This window comes from Saimiri boliviensis, chromosome 3, assembly GCF_048565385.1.
Source record: "Saimiri boliviensis isolate mSaiBol1 chromosome 3, mSaiBol1.pri, whole genome shotgun sequence".
Taxonomy (NCBI): Eukaryota; Metazoa; Chordata; class Mammalia; order Primates; family Cebidae; genus Saimiri; species Saimiri boliviensis.
In genome coordinates, this window is record NC_133451.1 from 62,162,761 (window position 1) to 62,183,931 (window position 21,171).

The 21,171-nt window shown below is 36.4% G+C and overlaps 1 protein-coding gene across 1 annotated transcript in view; it reads right to left on the reverse strand.

Moving 5' to 3' along the window:
- Nucleotides 1–8,065: 8,065 nt before the first annotated feature.
- CENPC (centromere protein C) overlaps nt 8,066–21,171 on the reverse strand; it is a 64,060-nt gene continuing 50,954 nt past the window's right edge. The window contains exons 15-19 of the mRNA XM_039468564.2: nt 20,525–20,653; nt 19,835–19,930; nt 17,625–17,779; nt 10,002–10,092; nt 8,066–8,261 (exon numbers count right to left, since the gene is read on the reverse strand). Coding sequence (XP_039324498.1) covers nt 8,191–8,261; nt 10,002–10,092; nt 17,625–17,779; nt 19,835–19,930; nt 20,525–20,653 — 542 coding nt within the window. The 3' untranslated portion in view covers nt 8,066–8,190. The remainder of the gene's footprint in view (nt 8,262–10,001; nt 10,093–17,624; nt 17,780–19,834; nt 19,931–20,524; nt 20,654–21,171) is intronic.

Consider the following 21,171-nt stretch of genomic DNA (forward strand, 5'->3'; position numbering starts at 1 on the left):
TGTTTTCCACTTTGCTGTGCATCTAAAACTATTCTAATAAATAAAACCTAATTTTAAAACATCAAGACACTGTGTGTGTTCCACAAAAATGTTGTCTACCCTGACCTTGTTATGAAGTTTCTGATTTAATAAAGCTGTTTCCAGACAACTAATTTTATTCCTCCTTTGAAGCTTCAATTTACAATCTCAAAACTTCCTTAGGCTATTTTAATTTAATCTAGTACATATCATTTAAGTTACATGTAAAAATTAGTACAATACATTCTGAAATCAGAGAGATAAGATACTTTTTAATGTAAAATCTTAAAAGACTAGGAAAGGCAAAATGCTAAATAAATAAATCACAGAACACATAATATAGAAAAATTACCATTTACAATCCCTCAAAAGATATTTATATATAAATCTAACAAAACACGTACATGACTTGTATACTGAAAATACACAATACTTATGAAAGAAATCAAAGATCTAAATCAGGCGTCCCCAAACTTTTTACACAGGGGGCCAGTTCATTGTCCCTCAGACCGTTGGAGGGCCACCACATACTGTGCTCCTCTCACTGACCACCAATGAAAGAGGTGCCCCTTCCTGAAGTGTGGCGGGGGGCCGGATAAATGGCCTCAGGGGGCCGCATGTGGCCAGCGGGCCGTAGTCTTGGGACGCCTGATCTAAATAGATGGAGAAACTTACCATCATATCAAGTTCATGGATTAGACTTCAAGATAGTAAAAATGTCAGTTTTCCCCAAAATAATATACAAGTTTAACATAACTAATCAAAATCATAGAATCTTTGTACATATACACAAAATTATTCAAATTTACATGAAAAGGTGAAGGAATCAGAATACCTAAAATAATTCTCAGAAAGAAAACAGGAGGAACCACTATACACAATTTCAAGTCAAACATTAAGGGAGAGGTAGACACATGGATCATCAGAGAATCCGAGCACCGACTGCCTGGAATCTAGCTAGCTGCTGCTAATAAAACACTGTGGGTGTGATACGTACCTTGCCAAGTGCATGGGAGCTGGGTGGGGTTCACTGCCACCTGCTACTCCCCACACCCTATGTGAACACTTCTGTGCAACAGAGGCAGCTGTACTCCTCCCTGTATCATTACCCAGTGGCCAGAGAACTGCCTGCTGACTGCTAGTGGGGCCACTGCTTGCCCCACACACAAAGTCAGAGTGCAGAATTGTCTGACCTAGCCTCCACCTGGCTTTGCCCCTCAACCTACCCTAGTAGCTTAACACAAACAATAAAAACTTTTGGAAGTACTATGACACTGCCCATTGCCTGAGTACCTTCCTGGGTAACATAAGGCAAGCACAAATCCCACCAGTACCACTGCAGTTGGCACTCTTTGGCAAATACCACCTCCTAGCTGGAGGCCAGCCAACACAGTCCATTACAGCATCTGTAGGTAGAATAACACAGTGCCAAGGAAGAGGAAAACCTGTGTAACTTCAGCTATCACCACTGCCTATACCACCTGGCTAACTAGGAGGTCCTGAGTCTGTCCACGTGACCAGTTCATAACTACTGGAATTGGCATTTGATAAAGCAAACACACTGAGGCTATTTATAATCAAGCAGTCTCAGTCTACGTCACTCCCCTGCCACCATCACAACTGGCCCTTGTACCCACTGCTGGAAGATTTGAGGACAACTCATATCACTAGATTCCTTTCAGATATTCACCTGCATCAGTCAGTGTGGCAGCCTCACTGGGTGGCTAGCCCCAGTGGAGCATTTACAGTAGTTTGGCTCTCAGGGACTTCCACTACCGCAGGAATGGGGAGTATACCATATGAAGGGAACATCCTGTATGACAAAAGAATCCAGATGTCAGGCCTTGAGTTCCAGAATCTTTGTGGGAAGTTTCTTTCAGCAGAGGAACAAGTGCAGTGCCGGGCTTAGTGGGGAAACTGTAGCTCTACTATGACTTTCTTTCTCCCCAAATTTACCACTGCAGACAGAGCTGGGGTTTCTCCCATGGGAGCTTCACATGGGTGCACCTATAGACAGCCTTTCTAGAACATGTCAGGGTGACTGCATCCCCACAGGAAGAGTACCCTCCAGATTTAGAGATGCATGTGGGGTAGAGTCACAGAGCATGTCAGGGTGACTGCATCACCACAGGAAGAGCACCCTCCAGATTTAGAGATGCATGTGGGGTAGTCACAGAGCATGTCAGGGTGACTGCATCCTCACAGGAAGAGTACCCTCCAGATTTAGAGATGCATGTGGGGTAGAGTCACAGCGTATGTCAGGGTGACTGCATTCCCACAGGAAGAGTACCCTCCAGATTTAGAGCTGCATGTGGGGTAGAGTCACACTCCCTCTCTACTTGAACACCAATGTTTCTGCAGATGAAAAGAGGTAACTGCCTCATCTCAACAGCCAGAACACTGGTCAGGAGTGTGAGTAGGAAGTGGGTCACATTCCTGATGGCCTGGCCATGGAGGTGAGAAAAAGTAGAGTGCAGAGTCTCTCTACTTCTTTTCCTTTGGATACAGGGAAGGAGGGACGGAAGCAGGGGTTGAAAACTACCTATTGGGTGCTCACTACATGGATGCAATATACTGTTGAGATTCACTCAAGGTGGCTGGCAAAATATTAGGGAAAGTTATAGATTAGTCTGAAACCTTTTGGAAGGCCAAAAGGTTTTATTGGGACAAGTTGAAGGCAGCTGGCATGTTAGGAAAGACACAGTGAAGATAAAAGGCTTTTCCAGTTTGTCTTTACCCACATGCCTTTGTCTCTACTCTGTTTATTCATGCCAACTTTGTGCTGGATGGTCCTCTGGGGTGGAGGCCGGGGGGAAGGAATAGAAGGGGAATTACCTGCTAATAGTGTTTACTCTGGTCCTGGAACCTAAAGCTTTTATCATTATAAAACCACTTTTTAAAACCATGTTAATTATCCACAAGTGTGTTGACTTAGAACCTCTGTCAGGAAATCTTTTACTGAACAAAGGTGTGGATGTACAGGGAGTCTTGGTCGATGGCTTGCATTTCGCCCATTGAAAGCAGCCAACAACCATCCCCAGCCCACTTGAATCACTGTAATGGTGTGAGAATAAATTTATTCATCCATTTGTTGAGTCAGGGTCTGCAGACCAGACCTCTGCACATAGTGACAAACGTCTCAATATACTGTGCTCACTACCTAACTGTGCTCACTACCTGGATGCAATATACTCAAGTAACAAACCTGAATCTAAAATAAAATTGAACTTTTAAAAATATAATGTCTTTTGCAGCAACATGGATATAGCTGGAGGCCATTATTCCAAGTGAAGTAACTCGGGAATGGATAATTAACAACCACATGGTCTCAGTCATGAGCTAAGTGAGATGGAGCTAAGCAGTGGATATGCAAAGGCATACAGTGTAGTATAACGAACTTGGAGACTCAAGAGGGAGGATGAGAAGGGAATGAGGGATAAAAAAACTACATACTGGGTACAGTGTACATAACTTGGGTGACAGGTGCATTAAAATCTCAGACTTCAGCACGATGTAATCCATCTATATAACCAAAACTGCTTGTACCCCAAAAGCCATTGAAATAAAATTAAAAAAATAATTCAAGCCACATATCAAGGATAGTAGAGCCACCCTATTTCAGCCTTTGACTATATACCTCTGAATTGTTTCAAGAGTAATAAACTTCTATCATATTAAAAAAAATAGATCTAGAACTCCGAATAAATCCACACAAATATGCTCAACTGATTTTTGACAAAGGTGCAAAAGCAATTCAATGGAAGACAGCCCTTTCAAAAATTGCTGCAGGTATAATCAGATGTCCACAGTCAGAAAATGAATTTTGACCTAACCCTCTCACCTTATGAAAAAACATTTAATTCAAAATGGATAACAAAACTGAAATGTAAAATGCAAAACTATAAACTTTTAGAAGGAAATAGGGAAAAAAAAATCTTTTGGATCTAGGCATTGAAGAGTTTGCATGACACTAACAGAAGGATCTATAAAAGAATAAAATCAGCAAGTTAGACTTCATCAAAATTAAAACTTTGCTTTTCAAAAAGTCTTGTTATAATAATGAAAACACAAGCCACAGACCAGGAGAAAATATTTGCAAACCATATGTCCAACAAATGACTCATACCTAAAATATATTTTTAAAATTTCCAAAATACAGTATTAAAAAATCCAAGCAGTGATCATAAAACACGAAAAGGCATTTCACTGAAGAAAATATATGGATAGTAAATAAACATATGAAAAGATGTTTAACATCACTAGTCATTAGAGAAATACAAATTAAGAGACAATATCCTTACTTACTAGAATAGCTAAAAAAAAAAAAAAAAGTAACAATACCAAATGTTTGATGAGGGGGCAAAGAAATGATACAGCAGCCTGCCTTGGGGGTTAGGTTCCAAGACCCCCAGTGGATGCCTGAAGCCACAGATAGTACTGAGCCCTATATATATCTATAAATATGTAGCTATCTTTAGATTTTCTGTATGCATACATATAATGGTTTAATTTTATAAACAAAGTATGAGTCAACAATGAAACAGAAAAATCATAATGTGCTATAAGTTTTGTGAATATGGGCTCTCTCTCAAAATACTTTCTTGTACTGCACTTACCCATCTCACCCATCTTACTCGTCTTCTTATGATGACGTGATAAAAGGCCTATGCTGATGAGATGAAGTGAAGTGAATGACACAGGAATTGAGATGTAGCATTAAGCTACTACTGTCAGGAGGATCAACTGCTTCAGGTGATTCTGGATCATAGAACCATCATGGTATCAATGGTTGAATGTCAAGAGCAGAAAATACTGATGACTAAAGGGCAAGTAGTATATAGTATAAATACGTTGGACAAAAGGAAGATTCACATCCCAGGAGGGAGGGCATGGGATTTCATTATGCTACTCGAAACAGTACACAATTTGGAACTTATGAATTATTTCTAAAATTTCCCATTTAACACTTTTGGACCACAGTTGACTGTGGGTTAATTGCAATCAAAGGAAGTGAAACCACAGATAAGGGATTTATGACATGATTGTGTCTCATAAATTGATCATGAGAATGCAAAATGGTGCAGCCAATCTGAAAAACCATTAGGCAGTTTCCTAAAAAATTAAATGTATGCTTCCCATATGGGCTTTACTCCAGAAAAACAAAAACTTACGTTTACACAAAAACCTGTAAGAAGTGTTCACTTCATCTTTATTTGTGGTGCAGTCATCCATACTAGAGAATACCACTTATCAATAAAAAGAAATGAGCTATTGATAGGTACAACTGCTTGGATGATCTTAAGGAAATTATGCTCAATGAGAAAAGCCAAAGGTCACACACTGTATTATTCCATTGCTACAAAAATATGTAAATAACAAAATTACAGAGCTAAAGAACAAATTACTGATGACGGAACAGTTTTATGTTGGTTGCAGTAGATACACAAATTCACACACAATGAAGTAGAATTATACACATGCACTATCCTTGCCAATTTCCTGTTTTCTGCATTGTAGTTACAAGATGTAAGTTAACCATTGGGAGAAATTAAAGGCACATGCATCCATGTGGTAAATGGACAACAAACTGTGTAATCCTATTCAATAATAAAAATGATTAGAAAAACCATAAAAAAAACTTTCATGGGTGATGCCCACGATGGATTAATGGGTATCAAATTTGTCCTCCTCTAACAAATTAGGAAATAGAAAAGGTAACTCTATGCAGACACTGGACAAAAGTGAAGGGTTTTTTTTTTTTTTTTTTTTTGAGGCAGAGTCTTGCTCAGCCACCCAGGCTGGAATGCAGTGGCACGATCTCAACTCACTGCAACCACCATCTCCTAGGTTCAAGCAATTCCATCTCAGCCTCCGAGTTGCTGGGATTACAGGCACCTGCTATCACTCTCTGCTAATTTTTGTATTTTAGTAAAGATGAGGTATCACCATGTTGGCCAGGCTGGTCTTGAACTCCTGACCTCAGGTGAGCCGATCACCTTGGCCTCCCAAAGTGCTAGGATAAGAGGCGTGAGCCACTGCACCTGGACAGGACTGTGATTTTCTAAAGATACGAGAATTAATTCTATAGTCACCTGATTTTATGCCTGGGGCACTCTCCAAAACTGGACACAGAGAATTGAGTTCAAAAAGAATAGTGTCTTAAGGAGCAGAGGAGAAAAAACACAATTAGGGGAAGGGAAGAGAGGGGAGAGAAGGGGAGGGGAGGGGAGGGGAGGGGATTGTTGTAATCTGTGGCCTTCTAGAGTGAGGTCTCACCCACCCTTAGGGTGATCAGTAAAAACTGCAGTTTTATCTTCCTGTAGCTAACTGAAAACCAGCAACTTTGCTGTAAGAGAAGACTTACTTGATTTACTGCAGAGGTATAAACCTACAACTTTGTAAGTCAAAAGTGGAAAAATTACTTAGGAAGGGACGAGAAAATTCTATAGTTGTTAGCCAAAGGTTACAGTCCCAGTTCCTGAAGAGCAACAGAGCAGCCAGAAATTTAACAAGATCCTCGAAACAGAAGGGCAGAGAAGGGTAACATGAGCTCTCCACACATCTTTGGCAAACTGAAATGACGCATGCACAGGGGAGACTCTAGAGAGCATGGCAAATGTAAAAACCAAGAGGGATTTGGTAACTGCTTGCTACACTAAATGCATCCTCCATCCCATACAAAACAACCAACAGTGGGTGGAAGGCTTACGGACTCAAGTGTTTGATCTTAACCTTTGTCCAAATGATTGGCTGATGGCTAAGTTATGCAGACACAGGGACTACCCCTACCAGGCAAAAATAAATTTTGAAATGAATTTAAAAACCAAGCAGATACAGCAATAACTTTACATCATTTGTAAGATAGATTCCACAGTTTGAGTTCAGTCAAAATGTTAAATTTAAAACAATACAAATCCCTTAGATATAAAACAAAACTGAGCTGCTTGAATATACTACCTAAAATGTCCAGCTGTCAACCAAAAATTATTAAGCATGTAAAAACATGAGAAAGTGAGATATACAAAAGGAAAAAAAGCAGTCAATGAAAACGAAGTCTGTACAAACCCAGATATTTGATTAGTCACAACTTCAATAAGACTTCATAACAAATATATTCAAAGAATTAAAGATAAATTCAAAATGAGTCAATAAAGAAATCACAATTTAAAAAAATGAAGTATAAAAAAAGAGCCAGCACACTTCATTCTACATAAGTCCTACCACCAAGTTTCTTTAAATGTGTGTATTTAACAGTTAAATAAGACCTGAAAAGGGAGTTCGCCTACAAATAATTTACCATGAAACATCAGTTTCTTCAGAGTTAATAATTCTATGCTAACCATACCAAAAAACCTTGATTAGACTTTGTGGCTTATATTTATTTGATATTAAAAAGCAAAGTTGAGTTCACACACATAAAGCAATGGCAAAGGACACTGCCTCCAACAGAAAATATGAACCAAGACATGATGGAAAAACTATATGTAATATAATAAATAGATGTCATGAGATCACAGATTCATAGGCTAGAATACCATGTGATAACAGAAGTAGACTGAAATGCTACATGTGCAAGCCAAGGAATGCCACAAATTGCCAGTAAACCACCAGAAATTAGGAATAAGGAAGGATTCTATCCCTTACAGTTTTTCAAAGACATCATGGTCCCAACACCTTGATTTCAGACTTCTAGCTTCTAGAACTGAGATAATAAATTTCTGTTGCTTTAAGTCACTCAGTTTGTATAGTATTTTGTTAAGCAGTTCTAGGAAATTAATACAAATGTGCCATCTACCATAGTTCTCTCCCACTGGACTATTTAATAATCAATGATTTAAAATTAGTATTTGGAAAAGATGTTTTTTAATGAATAGATATATTAATCAGGTCTCTTTTGATAAGGAAATGCCCTATATTTAATTTTCATATCCTTGTCATATTATAAAAGCAATAACATAAATATGGGCATTGGTACAAGCTACTATGTATAGTTATTGAAAAGCTGAAAAAAAAAGTGGGAGTTAGAAATGTTTATGAAATACAAGTCTACAGAAAAATGAATAAAATTTTTATTTTAAAACATAATGTGTCATCAAAGATAAATTTCCCAACTATACAAACTGTTTTTACATATACATATATACACACATACATTTAAGCTTGGTTTATCTTTCATCTTTTTATCTGAGTAAAAAGAAGAACACTTTCCTCATTCAGGAGATTTTTGATGTTATAATAGTTACCTAAAAGTAAAGTGATAAGAAAACAAAAGTTATTTCTATAGGAATCATTTCTTTTAATTAAGTATTCAGTCATCACCTGACAGTTGTAGTACAGGACACAAAATAAAAACAATTCACCTAATTTAAAGTAGCATTTAATTTCACGAACTAAAACATCAAGAGTTAACCATGACACATAATACAGATAAGGCTTGAGAGAATATAAATTTCACATTATTATGGTAAAAAAAATGCAGAGATGAGTCAGTCAAGAGTTTAAAAAAAGGAAATCTCTTTCTGAAATCAATCTTTATTAGGTCTGTACAACTGCCGTGGATTCCTCTGAACCAGACATACTCATATATAGATGAGTATAAAAGGTACAATCAAAATTTTAAAAAGGCAAATGCTACTCTTAAATAAATAAGGTAATAAATAACAGCAAAAGTCAAATACAGATGGACCACAAGTATCCCATGTGACAGACTTATCAGAATTGAGTACTATCACTGTGACTTTCTATATATTAGAACTTTTAAAAGTTCGCAATTGAGAAAATTCCCAAGAGTGCTCACATATTAAGGACTATATAAGCATGGCTATTACTATTGTCTCCTTCCAACAGAATGTAAGCTCTGTAACAGCAGGGATCTTTACCTTTTTGTTCATTTTATATCCCAAACTCTTGCAGGAATATATGGACATAGTAGAAACTATGCTTTGTTTTTGTTTTTGAGACAGACTCTCACTCTGCCACCCAGGCTGGAGTACAGTAGTACAAACATAGCTCACTGCAACCTTGAAATCCTGGGCTCAAGCAATCCTCCTGTCCCAGCCTTCCGAGAGCTAGGACTATAGGTGTGCATCACCAGGTCTGGTTAATTTCTGCATTTTTTGTAGAGATAGGGTCTCCCTATGTTGCCCAGGCTGGTCCCGAACTCCTCACATCAAGCCCTCCTCAGCTTCTCAAAATGTTGGGATTATAAGTGTGAGCCACTGCACCTGGCTCATAGTAGACTCTTAATCATACTTGTTCAATGAGTGAATGAATGTCAACTGGATTAAAATACTTACTTACCATGACTTCTGCTGTTCAATAGTGGATGAAGCACACCATTCTTTCAACAGTTTAAAATAATGTTCTAAAAACATGATTTCTTAGAGGTAACACGGGGAAAATAATTTTCCTTCTACTCTGGAATATAACATATCTTCTGAGTAAATATTTTTATTTTCAGTAGTAAACAACTCTTGTTCTCATGTATCAAAACACTAACTGGCCAGGCACAGTGGCTCACACCTGTAATCTCAGCACTCTGGGAGGCCAAGCTGGGCAGATCACTTGAAGTCAGAAGTTCAAAACCAGCCTGGCCAGCATGGCAAATGCATCTCTACTAAAATTACAAAAAGTAGCCAGGTGTGGTGGTGCATGCCTATAGTCCTAGCTACTCAGGAGGCTGAGGGCCAAGAATCACTTGAACCCTGGAGGCAAAGGCTGCAATGAGCTGAGATCACGCCACTGCACTCCAGCCTGGGTGACAGAGTGAGACTCTGTGTCCAAAAAAAAAACCCACCACACAATAAAATGCTAATATGCTTACTTAATGATAACCTGAAAGGAAAATAGGTACCAAACTGTTTTGACATCCATTAGTCATATCACACTTCATTTTGACCACTGTGGCTTCCATTTCCATGGTGCCCAAAAACAACTATATAGATGTTATCTAAGTGAAATAAATTGTCTTTAATTATAGTTACCTGAAGGAACATAGAATGAATCCCCAGTACTTATTATATAAGGTGTTTCATGTAAAGTACACAAAAGGTCTCCAAAGTTAACATAAAAAACCTGTAAAAATAAAAACCTCATTCAAAATTGAATCATGACAATACTCCAAAGGAACTTTAAAATGTAGTGGGAAAAAGAACAACTTCCCAGGAATGTGCCTGTTTTAATCTCTGTAACTTGTAACTACATTAAATTTCATGGCAAAAGGGGCCTTGACATGGGGAAGTTAGCTTTGATAATGTAGGTGAGCCCAATCCAAACACACAGACCCTTAAAAATGGGTACTAAAGATGTGGGGCCATATACCAATAAACATGGGTTATTTCTAGAAACTAAGAATGACACCCTCACCAACAGTCAGTGAGAAAATGGGAACTTTAGTCCCACAACCACCTGAAACTGAATTCTGCCAACAATCTGAATAAGACTGGGAGGAGACTGGAAGCATATTCGTCCTCACATCCTCCAGAAAGAAATACAAACCTGCCGACATCTTGATTCCAGTCTTGTAATACACTAAACAGAAGGCCTAGTCAAGCTCATGCTTATCTCTACATAACAGTGAAATAAATAATAATAAAAAGAGTATTGTTTTAAGTGGTTAAATTTGTGCTAGTCATGTACTGTTTAACAGGGTTTCAGTCAACACTGAAATGCATACACAATAGTGGTCCTATAAGGTTATAATGGTGTTAAAAAATTTTATTGCCTAGTGACCTCACAGCCATCATGACATCCTAATGAAAAGTATTACTCACGTGGTTGTGGTGATGCTTATGTAAACAAACCTACTGCACTGCCAGTCACATTAAAGTATAGCACATAAAGGAAAAAGTGGAGGATAGAAGGTAGGGTAATTTGCAGCTCCCATTCACACGGACACAAAAGTGTGTGGAGACTCACATCATGAACTTGTGCTCCAAGAACTACTGCAGGAACATATCAGGAAAACTGAAAGAATTCAGACTCTTTTGAATAAAGTGGCTTACCACTGCAAACTCCATGAGACAGCTGAAAAACTGTTGAGTGTCCAAAGTGTGAGAGGGGGAAAGTCTGCCTCCAAACAAATCCTTACTGGGAAACCTGAAAATCCAGGTCATGAGAGAAGGATTTAACCTTACCTAGAGCTAAAACAAATTTAGAGAGCCAAGGGAAATGTAATAGGAGAAGCAGACGCCGGAAGAGCTCTGTAGGTACTCCTGGTTTCCAAGGAAGACCAGGCAAGCCATTTCTGACTTTATCTCATGGGAGTCCTTGAGAAGGGCTGCCAGTGGCATTGGGGAAGGACCACAGAAAGAAAGAAACTTCCAGCTGAACTTTAAATAATTTTGGCCTAGCATGAATTATCCTGGGCAGAATTGAAGAAAAGGCAAACAGAAAGTTCAGGTACAAGCCAGGGTAGGTGGCAAGAGGCAGGGCCTGAAGGTCCTGTTTTCTTTCTCAGCAGGGAGGCTTTGTAGCCTGGGGGAAAATGTCAGTCCCCGCTCACAGGCTTCCTAGATACAAACTTGGTTTGGGGAGGTACAGTGGGAGTGAGAATGGCCTCGCCTGGCTGCATGGGAGCTGGGTGAGGCCTGCCTGCTGGCTTCCCCCACTTCCTTGGTGACCATAATGACACAGTGGAGACAGCCATAATCCCCCTGGGAACATAACTCCAGTGGCTTGAGAACTACACTCTTATCCTCTACAGTGGTCACAGCAAGCTCAGTCCAAAAAGAGGCTGAGCTCAGACAAACCTAATCAATTCTACCTCCACCTGAGGTCTTTCTCTAAGTGCCCTGTAGCCAAAGATAATTTCTTCCTTATGAAAATCTAATGCCAAATCCCACTGCCACCATCAATTTTTGTGGAAAAAATCTGGTCTTTCACAAACCAGTCCTTGGTGCCAAAAAGGTTGGGGATAGCTGTAATACAGGAAGAGGTTTCTTTGTTTTTCCTTATTATTTACTGGCTTATGAAAATTCTAGAGCCACTGTAAAGATTATCACCTACACTAGAAAAATACCTAGGCTTTATGTATGCCTCTTTAAAGGTCACATGCTTAGGACAGCAAACTACAAATGAAAAATCAAAGAAAACAAAAAGCTACATTCCTATTCCCCTCAAAATCATGTTAAACATCAAGATTAAGAAAGTAAAAGAGGATAAATCTCTCAATCATGCTGGCTTCCATATTCAAACACAGCAAATTTCATACTTTATACATAGACAGCACCCTGGCAGTGACCTGGGTTTGTTTTTTTTTTTTTTTTTTTTTTTTTTGCAACTAAAATAAAAAGTATAAGGCCTTCAAACTTTGAGATTCAGCTATTGTTAGAGATTAGTGTGTCCCCTGAAAATTCATATTTTGAAATCTTAACCCCCACTGTGATGGTATCAGGAGGTGGGGAATTTGGGAGGTAGTTATGTCATGAGCACAGAGCCTTCAGGAATACGATTAGTGCCTCTGTAAAAGACACGGATCAAAGTCTATGGTATTCTTATCATAGCAACCAAATCTGACTAAGACATACATCAAGAATGTTTTGCCTCAGATAATTATTTCTACTCCTTTTTTATTACTACTTTGTATAATGATCATAATATACCAGAATAACAATCACGGCTAGCACTTACATAGCACTTATGCTGGACCGAGCAGTGTTATGAGCACTTTATTCTTATTTGGTTAATGTATATGCCCACTAATGAGACAGTTACTACTTTAGTAGCTTTTCATGGATGAAGAAACTGAGGCACAGAGAGGTTAAGTAATTTTCCAAAGTCACAAGGTAAACGGCAGAGCTGGGGTTTGAACTCAGCCATTTTGATTACAGAATTCATTCTCTAACCACTGTGATACACTGCCTCCCTAAATCGGGGGGTGGGGAAAGCCTCCTGAAATGTTCCAAAGGTATTTTTATAACTTAATAACTAACAAAAAAGTTCTTATTACACCCAAAAAGAATTTGCCTCAATCAAAAAGAATGTAGGTTCCACCTGGTTCTTTTTTATTTCTTACATTTAATTTATTGAAAACATTAAGCAACTTGCCACAAAAATCTTCATGCAATTGGATTTTGCTGATTACATTCCCAGGTGTCATTTGAAAGCTTTCACCATCCTTTATTTCTTGTAAACTGGTAGTTAAATCTGGAGACTTGATCAGATTCAGGTTTTGTATTTGCTTTTGGATTTTTTTGATTGATGTTTGTTTTTTTTTCCTAAGGCATGGGGAAAGCAAGACTACTTCTTGGATAGTGTTGTATTTTTACATGAGAAGGCACAAAAAGACAAAAAAGTAATACTAGAAAGTCAAGTATGTATTTCTAGTATTTTTTCCTTACCTATTCAATTGGTTCTCTAAGCATACTTCTCTTCATTTCTACAAACATTTAATTAAGAGAGCTTTTGAAACATACAAAAATAGAATGATGAACTCTCATGAATACTTAACACTAACCACCTGCCCAAGCCAATTCTAACCACTTGCCCAGGCCAGAGTCTACTATCCTCATTCCACATTATTTTGAAATAAATGCCCAGTAACATAATTCATCAGCAAATATATCAATGTGTACTTAAAGATCAAGTGCTTCTAAAAAACATAACCACAATACTATTATCACACCTAAAAATGAATGTATATTTAATACCAAATATCTAGGTAATGGTCAAATTTCCAATCATCTGTTAAACATATTTTCAAGGGTTTCCTTGAATCAGAATCCAAATTAGCACCACATACAGTGACTGTTGATCTGTTTATTAAATTTCTCAATCAATATTAATTAGTGGTTCTCAATCAAGGTGATTTTGCCTCTTAGGACAACTGACAATTTATGAAGACATATATAATTCTGTCACAACTAGAGAGGTGCTACTGGAATCTAATGAGTATAGGTCAGGTAAGCTTCTAAATATCCTACAACAAAGAGGACAGTCCCCATTACAACAACAAAAAATTTTCTAATGAAAAATGTTACTAGCGCTGTGGCTGAGAAACCCTGATTCCCCAGGTTCCACCTGGTTATTTTTTATTTCTTACATTTAATTTATTGAAAACATTAAGCAGCTTGCCGTGAAAATCTTCATGCAGTTGGATTTTGCTAACGACATCCCCAGGTGTCATTTGAAAGGTTTCACCATTCCTTATTTCTTGTAAACTGGTAGTTAAATCTACAGACTTGATCAGATTCAGGTTTTTTATTTGCTTTGGGGTTTTCTTGATTGTTTATGTTTTTTTTGTTCTTTTCTTAAGGCATGGGAGAGGAAAGACTACTTCTTGGATAGTGTTGTATTTTTCTATCAAGAGGCACATAATGCCTGGTTGTGTTCTTTTTAGACATCTAACAGCCACTCAGCTGGGCCTTGATGCCTAGATCCAGTATCTTATCAGAGATTGCAAAATGGTAATATTTCAACTCAAACATTCCTTCTTCACTCATTAGCTGGAATATTACTCTAATATGAATAAAATTCTCATCTATTATTTGATTACCTAATAACAGAGTTTATATAGAAAAGGCAGAATCAGTTGTTAAAACGAGTTGGCTTCCTAGACTCCTCCAATAGTAACAAATTAGGTTCATTTGTACTAGTAGCAGTGGTTGACATCATCTTACAAATTCATGGATTTAGATATAATGGATATATATCAATCTACTGAAGTTATTCTTATTAATACTCAAGTTTCATATCTTAGCCAGCCAGTGGTGGCATCTTCAAGTTGGAACCTGAAACATGACCTAATCTTAATGGTCTCTGATTAGTGGTTTGCTATCAATTCCAAGCTCAGATTCAGCCCTAGAATCAGGCATTTCTACAAGGAACCGGCTCTCTTAAGTAGGTTGCTGTCATCTTTTTGTTTTTTTTTTTTTAAGTTCTGGAACATTTATTGTCTAATTTAAAAAATATTATCAATCATTTTTCAGTGGGTTTTTTCTCTCTCCTGAAATTCTTATTATTTGAATTTAGGCATGTTTATCTCTCTTCTCTATTATTATTTAACTTTAATATTTTCTACTTCTTAATTTCCTTCTTGTCTCCTGGGAAGTTCTACAACCAGCTCTCATAATTAATTTGTAAATTCTTCTGCGATTTGGTTTTAACAAATGTACTACAGTTCTGTCTTATATATTCTCTAGTACTGTGTTTGAAAGAGAGTTAATGGCCTGTGCTGGTTCTCCATCTTGTTATCTTTATTATTTTTTTCAAAAAGGTATATTTAAGTGTGCTTCATGTTTAAAAATGTAAAAATCTAGTCTTACTTTAAAAAAACTTTAGCTTTAATTTTCATTATAAAAAGTTAAAGATAATATATATAACAAATAAAATCAATAACTATATCATCACATAGTAAAACATGTATTCTCATCAAGATTTTACTTACATTTTAAAATCCCAGTCAGAAAAATAGAAAAATAGATATTATATGCAAAGAACTTTGATGTTGCACGTTTACTTAAATGTTTATCACAAGGGTCTTCATATATGGCTATTCTTCAAAATAAAATGCTCAAACTAATTTTAATGTGCTTAGTGCAGTGCCTGAAACACGTAAGTTCAGTATAGTTGTTTATTATGTCATAAAATGGTTTATCTCATTACTAAGTCAAAATTAAAATGTACCATTTTCTTCCTGTAGCACATTGTAGTGGTTTCTCATTTCTGCAATTAGTCAATGATTAAATAAATAACTACGTATGTTCAGCACCTCTTACCCTGAACTTTCAAATTATTTCCTTAGGAAAAATTTCTAGAAATGAGATTCACAGGTCACAGGGTATAAATGCTTGGCTAATAATTTCCACTAACTCAGTAATTATAAAGTATCATTTGTATTTAAAAGTGTATTCCTTTGAACATTAGCCAGATTACATACTTTCAAACACCTATTATTCAAATTTCCTTTTGTATAATAAAAGCATGACAGTTGAATGGGTACTGCTATTAGTTGAGTGATGACATTTCATTTTTATCCTCATTATTAATTATTCTTTCATTATTATACAGGGACCATCTATACTTTTAAAATGTGTTTTCACTCACAGCAACTGGAAGTCTATAACATTTTAAGTTTGAATTAATGAATATTGCTAAATTATTTTAAATCATGCTTCTAGCTATACTGATGCAGTAATAATCTTTGACTTTCACATGTACCTTTCCTTGCTTTGCCTAAATTTGCCCTTCTTTGTTAACATAAACTCAAGGGTCTTCACATTTTTTCCCTCCTTTCTGAACTTACTTTAAGTTTGTCATTAAAGAGAATCATTCTGGGTGTGACACTTCAATAGCAGGATTTCAGACTCCAGAATGTCAGACTAAAAAATGTTCCTTAGTTATATTTTTTAACTGCTGATATGTTAAGTATTCTCAAAATTTGATGCTTTTCAAATTCTATATTCTATAATTTTCAAACTCAGAACACAAATATTATATATATGTGTGTGTATATACATACATATATATATTCCTGTTACACACACATACAAACACACACACACACACACACACACACAAAACAGACCAATGTTGCAAAGGTATATGTCTCTAAATGAGGGTGAGGGTGGAGAAAAGGAGATAAAAAGAAAGAAAGAGACTGATTCACCTTGATTCTCACTGTAACTTCACCCAGTAATATTATTACATATAATGGTATATTACTTAGTACTTACTGAAGCAACTAGCTCTTAGTCCTGAGTCTATGGCTAAATAGTTAAGTATTTTTTAATTATTATTATTATCTCACTCATTTTTATTTACTTTTTTTTTCAGGTTATTGCTTTATTTATATATAATAGTTTTAGATATTTTTGTGGTACATGTCACATTTTAATACCTGTATGCAATGTATAATGATCAAATCAGGCCAACTGGGATATAAGTTATTTCTGAAGAAGTCTTTTAACCTATTTCTCTACACATTATCATAGAAATCTATCAGATTTCTATGATATCTATCTGATAGAATCTTAATCTCTGTAATTCCCCAGCACTAAAATCCTAATGATTTGTTTGCAAATATATATTCTTTTTTTTTTTTTTTGAGACGGAGTTTCGCTCTTGTTACCCAGGCTGGAGTGCAATGGCGCGATCTCGGCTCACCGCAACCTCCGCCTCCTGGGTTCAGGCAATTCTCCTGCCTCAGCCTCCTGAGTAGCTGGGATTATAGGCACGCGCCACCATGCCCAGCTAATTTTTTGTATTTTTAGTAGAGACGGGGTTTCACCATGTTGACCAGGTTGGTCTCGATCTCTCGACCTTGTGATCCACCCGCCTCGGCCTCCCAAAGTGCTGGGATTACAGGCTTGAGCCACCGCGCCCAGCCTGGTGCAAATATATATTCTAAGATTTTTTAACTAAAAAACATTCCTTAAATTTATGAATCTCAAAAGAATACAGTGCTATGCAGAGAACAGATATTGTCAAATAACTATTGGCTGGTAGACTCTAAACAGATTGAACAAATCAAAATCTTTTTCTTCATAGTGTAGTAATCGAATTTAATTCCTGAGGAAACAGCATTTTAATGTCTCATCAAATCCAATAAATCAGAGTTCTACCTATGGCAAAACATAAATATATAAAAAAAATATATATATACTTACCAATACATCCTGGCCAACATGCTGCTTTCCCTTTTCTTCTTGTGGTCCTAATATCAATTTCCCAGTAGAAAAAAAAGGTGTATCCAATGTCTTATATACCTTCAACTCACCATGCTTAACAAAAAATTGATACGTATCTCGTGGCCTTATAAGATCTAGGGGTAAAACAGTAATACAAATACAAAACAAAAGCAGTATTATTGGTCAACGATATAACATATACACATACATATAATAGAGTTATTTCTGGATATAAATCTGCCTTAGAGAGACAGAACTGATTCAGATCAATGATGGAGACAGAATGCCAGAGGTCAAATTGTTGTGTCTGTCTTAAAAGCTGTATGACTTTAGTCAAGTTACTTAAGCTCTCTCTCACTGTGCCTCAATTTCCTTTTCAGTAAAATAAAATTAATAATTGGTTCTTCTATTTGATGTTAATGAGTTGCTGTGAATATCAATGAGTTAATGTGTGTAAACTATTTAAAATATTGTCTGGCACAAAGTAAGCACCGTTAGTTCCAGCTGAATAATAATAATGACAGTATTACGGTAACTAGGACAGAAAACAAAATTAGCTGAGATACAAAAAATAGTTCCCTATTTTTGAAGTTTAAAATAAACTACAAATGCATCATCACCATGCCAATAGATTTTTTTGTCCTGCTTGACTGATGCTAATTTTTATTAGGTAAAATTTGTGAGAAACCAGAGTTCTAATGGTTGTTCATAAATTACTATCTCACTTACAAAAATTTCCATTACTTAACAAACATTTCCAGATCTATAATTAATAAATTATTCTGTCATCAACCTCTGATTCTATTTCCCAGGATATTTGGGAATGTTAGTGATCCTACAGACTACATGATATAGAAACAAATATATAGTAGATTCAAGAAACAAATAAAAAATGAACTCCTGACAATACTAACAATAACCTGGCAGAGTACAACAATGCTTTTCAGTTAAGACACTAAACAAAACTCCATACTTCTTTGCTTTGTTGCCAAATAAATAATCTGAATATAAACATAACTTTGCAAAGATGTTAAGATAGTAAAAGAAATCTATTTTCATAGTCCAAATTTTAATTAGGAGTACAATTACCACCTTTCTTTTTTTAAAAAAAATAATTATTTATTTTATTATTATCTTTTTTGAGCCAGAGTCTTGCTCTGCATGTCCAGGCTAGAGTGCAGTGGCGTGATCTCGGCTCACTGCAATCTCCACCTCCCAGGTTAAAGCAACTTTCCTGTCTCAGTCTCCCAAGTAGCAGGGACTACAAACACACACCAACCATTACCACCTTTCTGATTTGACCTTTTCCTCTGATTTAGAAAAAATAGCCCTTAGTACACAATGGTGCAGTAGTAAGAGTTATTGAAATATTTAAATATTTCTTGTGTGTGTGTGTATGTATGTGAGTGTATATATATACACATATATGCATATATACATATACATGTATATACATATACATATATACGTATATATGTATATATGCATATGTATGTACATGTATTTATATATATATATAGCCTGGTTGGTAAATAGCCTGGTTGGTAAATGGCTGAGTAATCCATAAACTCCCACCTCACTATAGCCCATCCTTTGGGGATCTTCCATGACCTGCTACAGACTGAAATATTTAATGCCTATATAATACAGCAGGAGGCTTCCAGGACTTTGCACCGGCTTTAAGCTTAAACCTGGCATTTGCATTTGTACAACTGACTGATGCCCTTGCTAGTCATCCTCACAAAGGATTCATATCCCAGGTAACATTACTGCCATCCGTAGGCGTAAAAGTTTGTCTGTGCCCTATCCACAATCCCTGCCTGGGCTCAAGGTAAGAGGATCCTCGAGTCTGCCAACTATCTATAATTCCCTATAAACAACCTCTGTCCCCATGTGTCCTCCTGGTCAAAGAAGGCCTAGACTCTGTTGGGGGAGACAACATTCCTAATTATAGGACTTGTGCCCTGGAGGACAAGTTCAGGGTGTTAAGTGTACCCTGGAGGCTGTCTGACATCAATATTCCCCCACAGTTGTCTTCACATAGCCTACTTATTAGAATTAGATTCTCTTTTGGACTTTAGCACTGAAAGAACTGGGGAGAGAAAGGGAAAGCAGACAGGTCAATCATCAAGCAAGCAATGTTTTCTTACAAGTTGTTTAAGTATTTTCAATAACAGCCCTGATCTTACCCAGAAGAATAATCTCTCTTGTTTCTGGGTCCTTTACACTCGTTGGCTGCAAAGGATCTCCAAGAGGTATATCTAGATTTACCATTAAGCTAGTCTCTGCAAAAGAAATATCATTGAAATACAAACTACTTAAAATTAATTCTCAATTATAAAAAACATTCAGTACAAAATATAGGTATACAGCAGTTATAATAGAAAACTGTCAAAACCACAAGTCTCTTCCTATTTATAAGCACTCTTATATAAAAAAATTCAAATTTAAAACCCATAAAAATTTAACATAAAAGCAAACATCCTAAACTTCCTATTTTTTGTAAGCCTACAATGTGTAAACTCAAACTCTTGCATCATCAAGGAATTGATGTTTTGCACAATCTTTAAGAGAAAGAGGTACATAATACACTTCAGAAATGTCTATTTTAACCATCAGTTGGGAATAGGAAAGGTAGATTTCATTTGACTAGGCAATTTACTCATGAAGAAATTTATACAATGATATTAATACTTTTTTAAGAATAAAATTAGCTTACTTTCCATTTGGAAGAAAGTAGAAATTAAAAAATCAATTTTACCTATAGTATTATTTCTGAAGTTATTGGAAGTAAATTTCATATTTTGCAAAGAGCTTCTTCTCAAAGTACTCCTATTTAAAATAAAATCTAAAAGTTACTTTCATAAATAAGTTCATACTTCTTTCATCGTTATCAAGACAGATCCTTTTCTTATTAGCTCCTTTGTTGACTTTTCCAACGTTTTCTTTTGCCTTCCTTTTAGATGGTACTGTGTCTGGAGAGAGTATTCCACTAACCACAAATCCTCCTGAAATTTAACAAAAAAATGAAAATATACTCGGGAAAGAGAAAAGCTTGAAACAAAACTCCTTAAATTTATTATGGCACCTTTCCTTTCAAAGTATCAAAGAATATATATGTCTGCAGCTAATAGCCGAAATAACACAAAACCAACCCATTTCATTATGCCTCTACCACCCTAAATCAGAAGCTGATAAAATAGGATTAGATGATGAAACATAATTAGATGGTCTCTGTTGCTCACCTGAAACCAATAGTCATCAGTGTAGGCTTTTAAAAAAAAAAAAAAAAGGAGAGGAGAGGCTAGCAATGAACTATTTATAGAAATCCACATGCCTTTAGTCCTTTGACTTAGATATATCCATCACAGCAAGAAATAAAGCCAGGCACGGTGGCTGACATCTGTAATCTCAGTACTTTGAAAGGCCAAAGCAGGAAGATTGCTTGAGACCATGAGATAGAGACCAGCCTAGACAACATAGCAAGGCCTCATCTCTACAAAAATAAGAAAATAACTCTAAGATT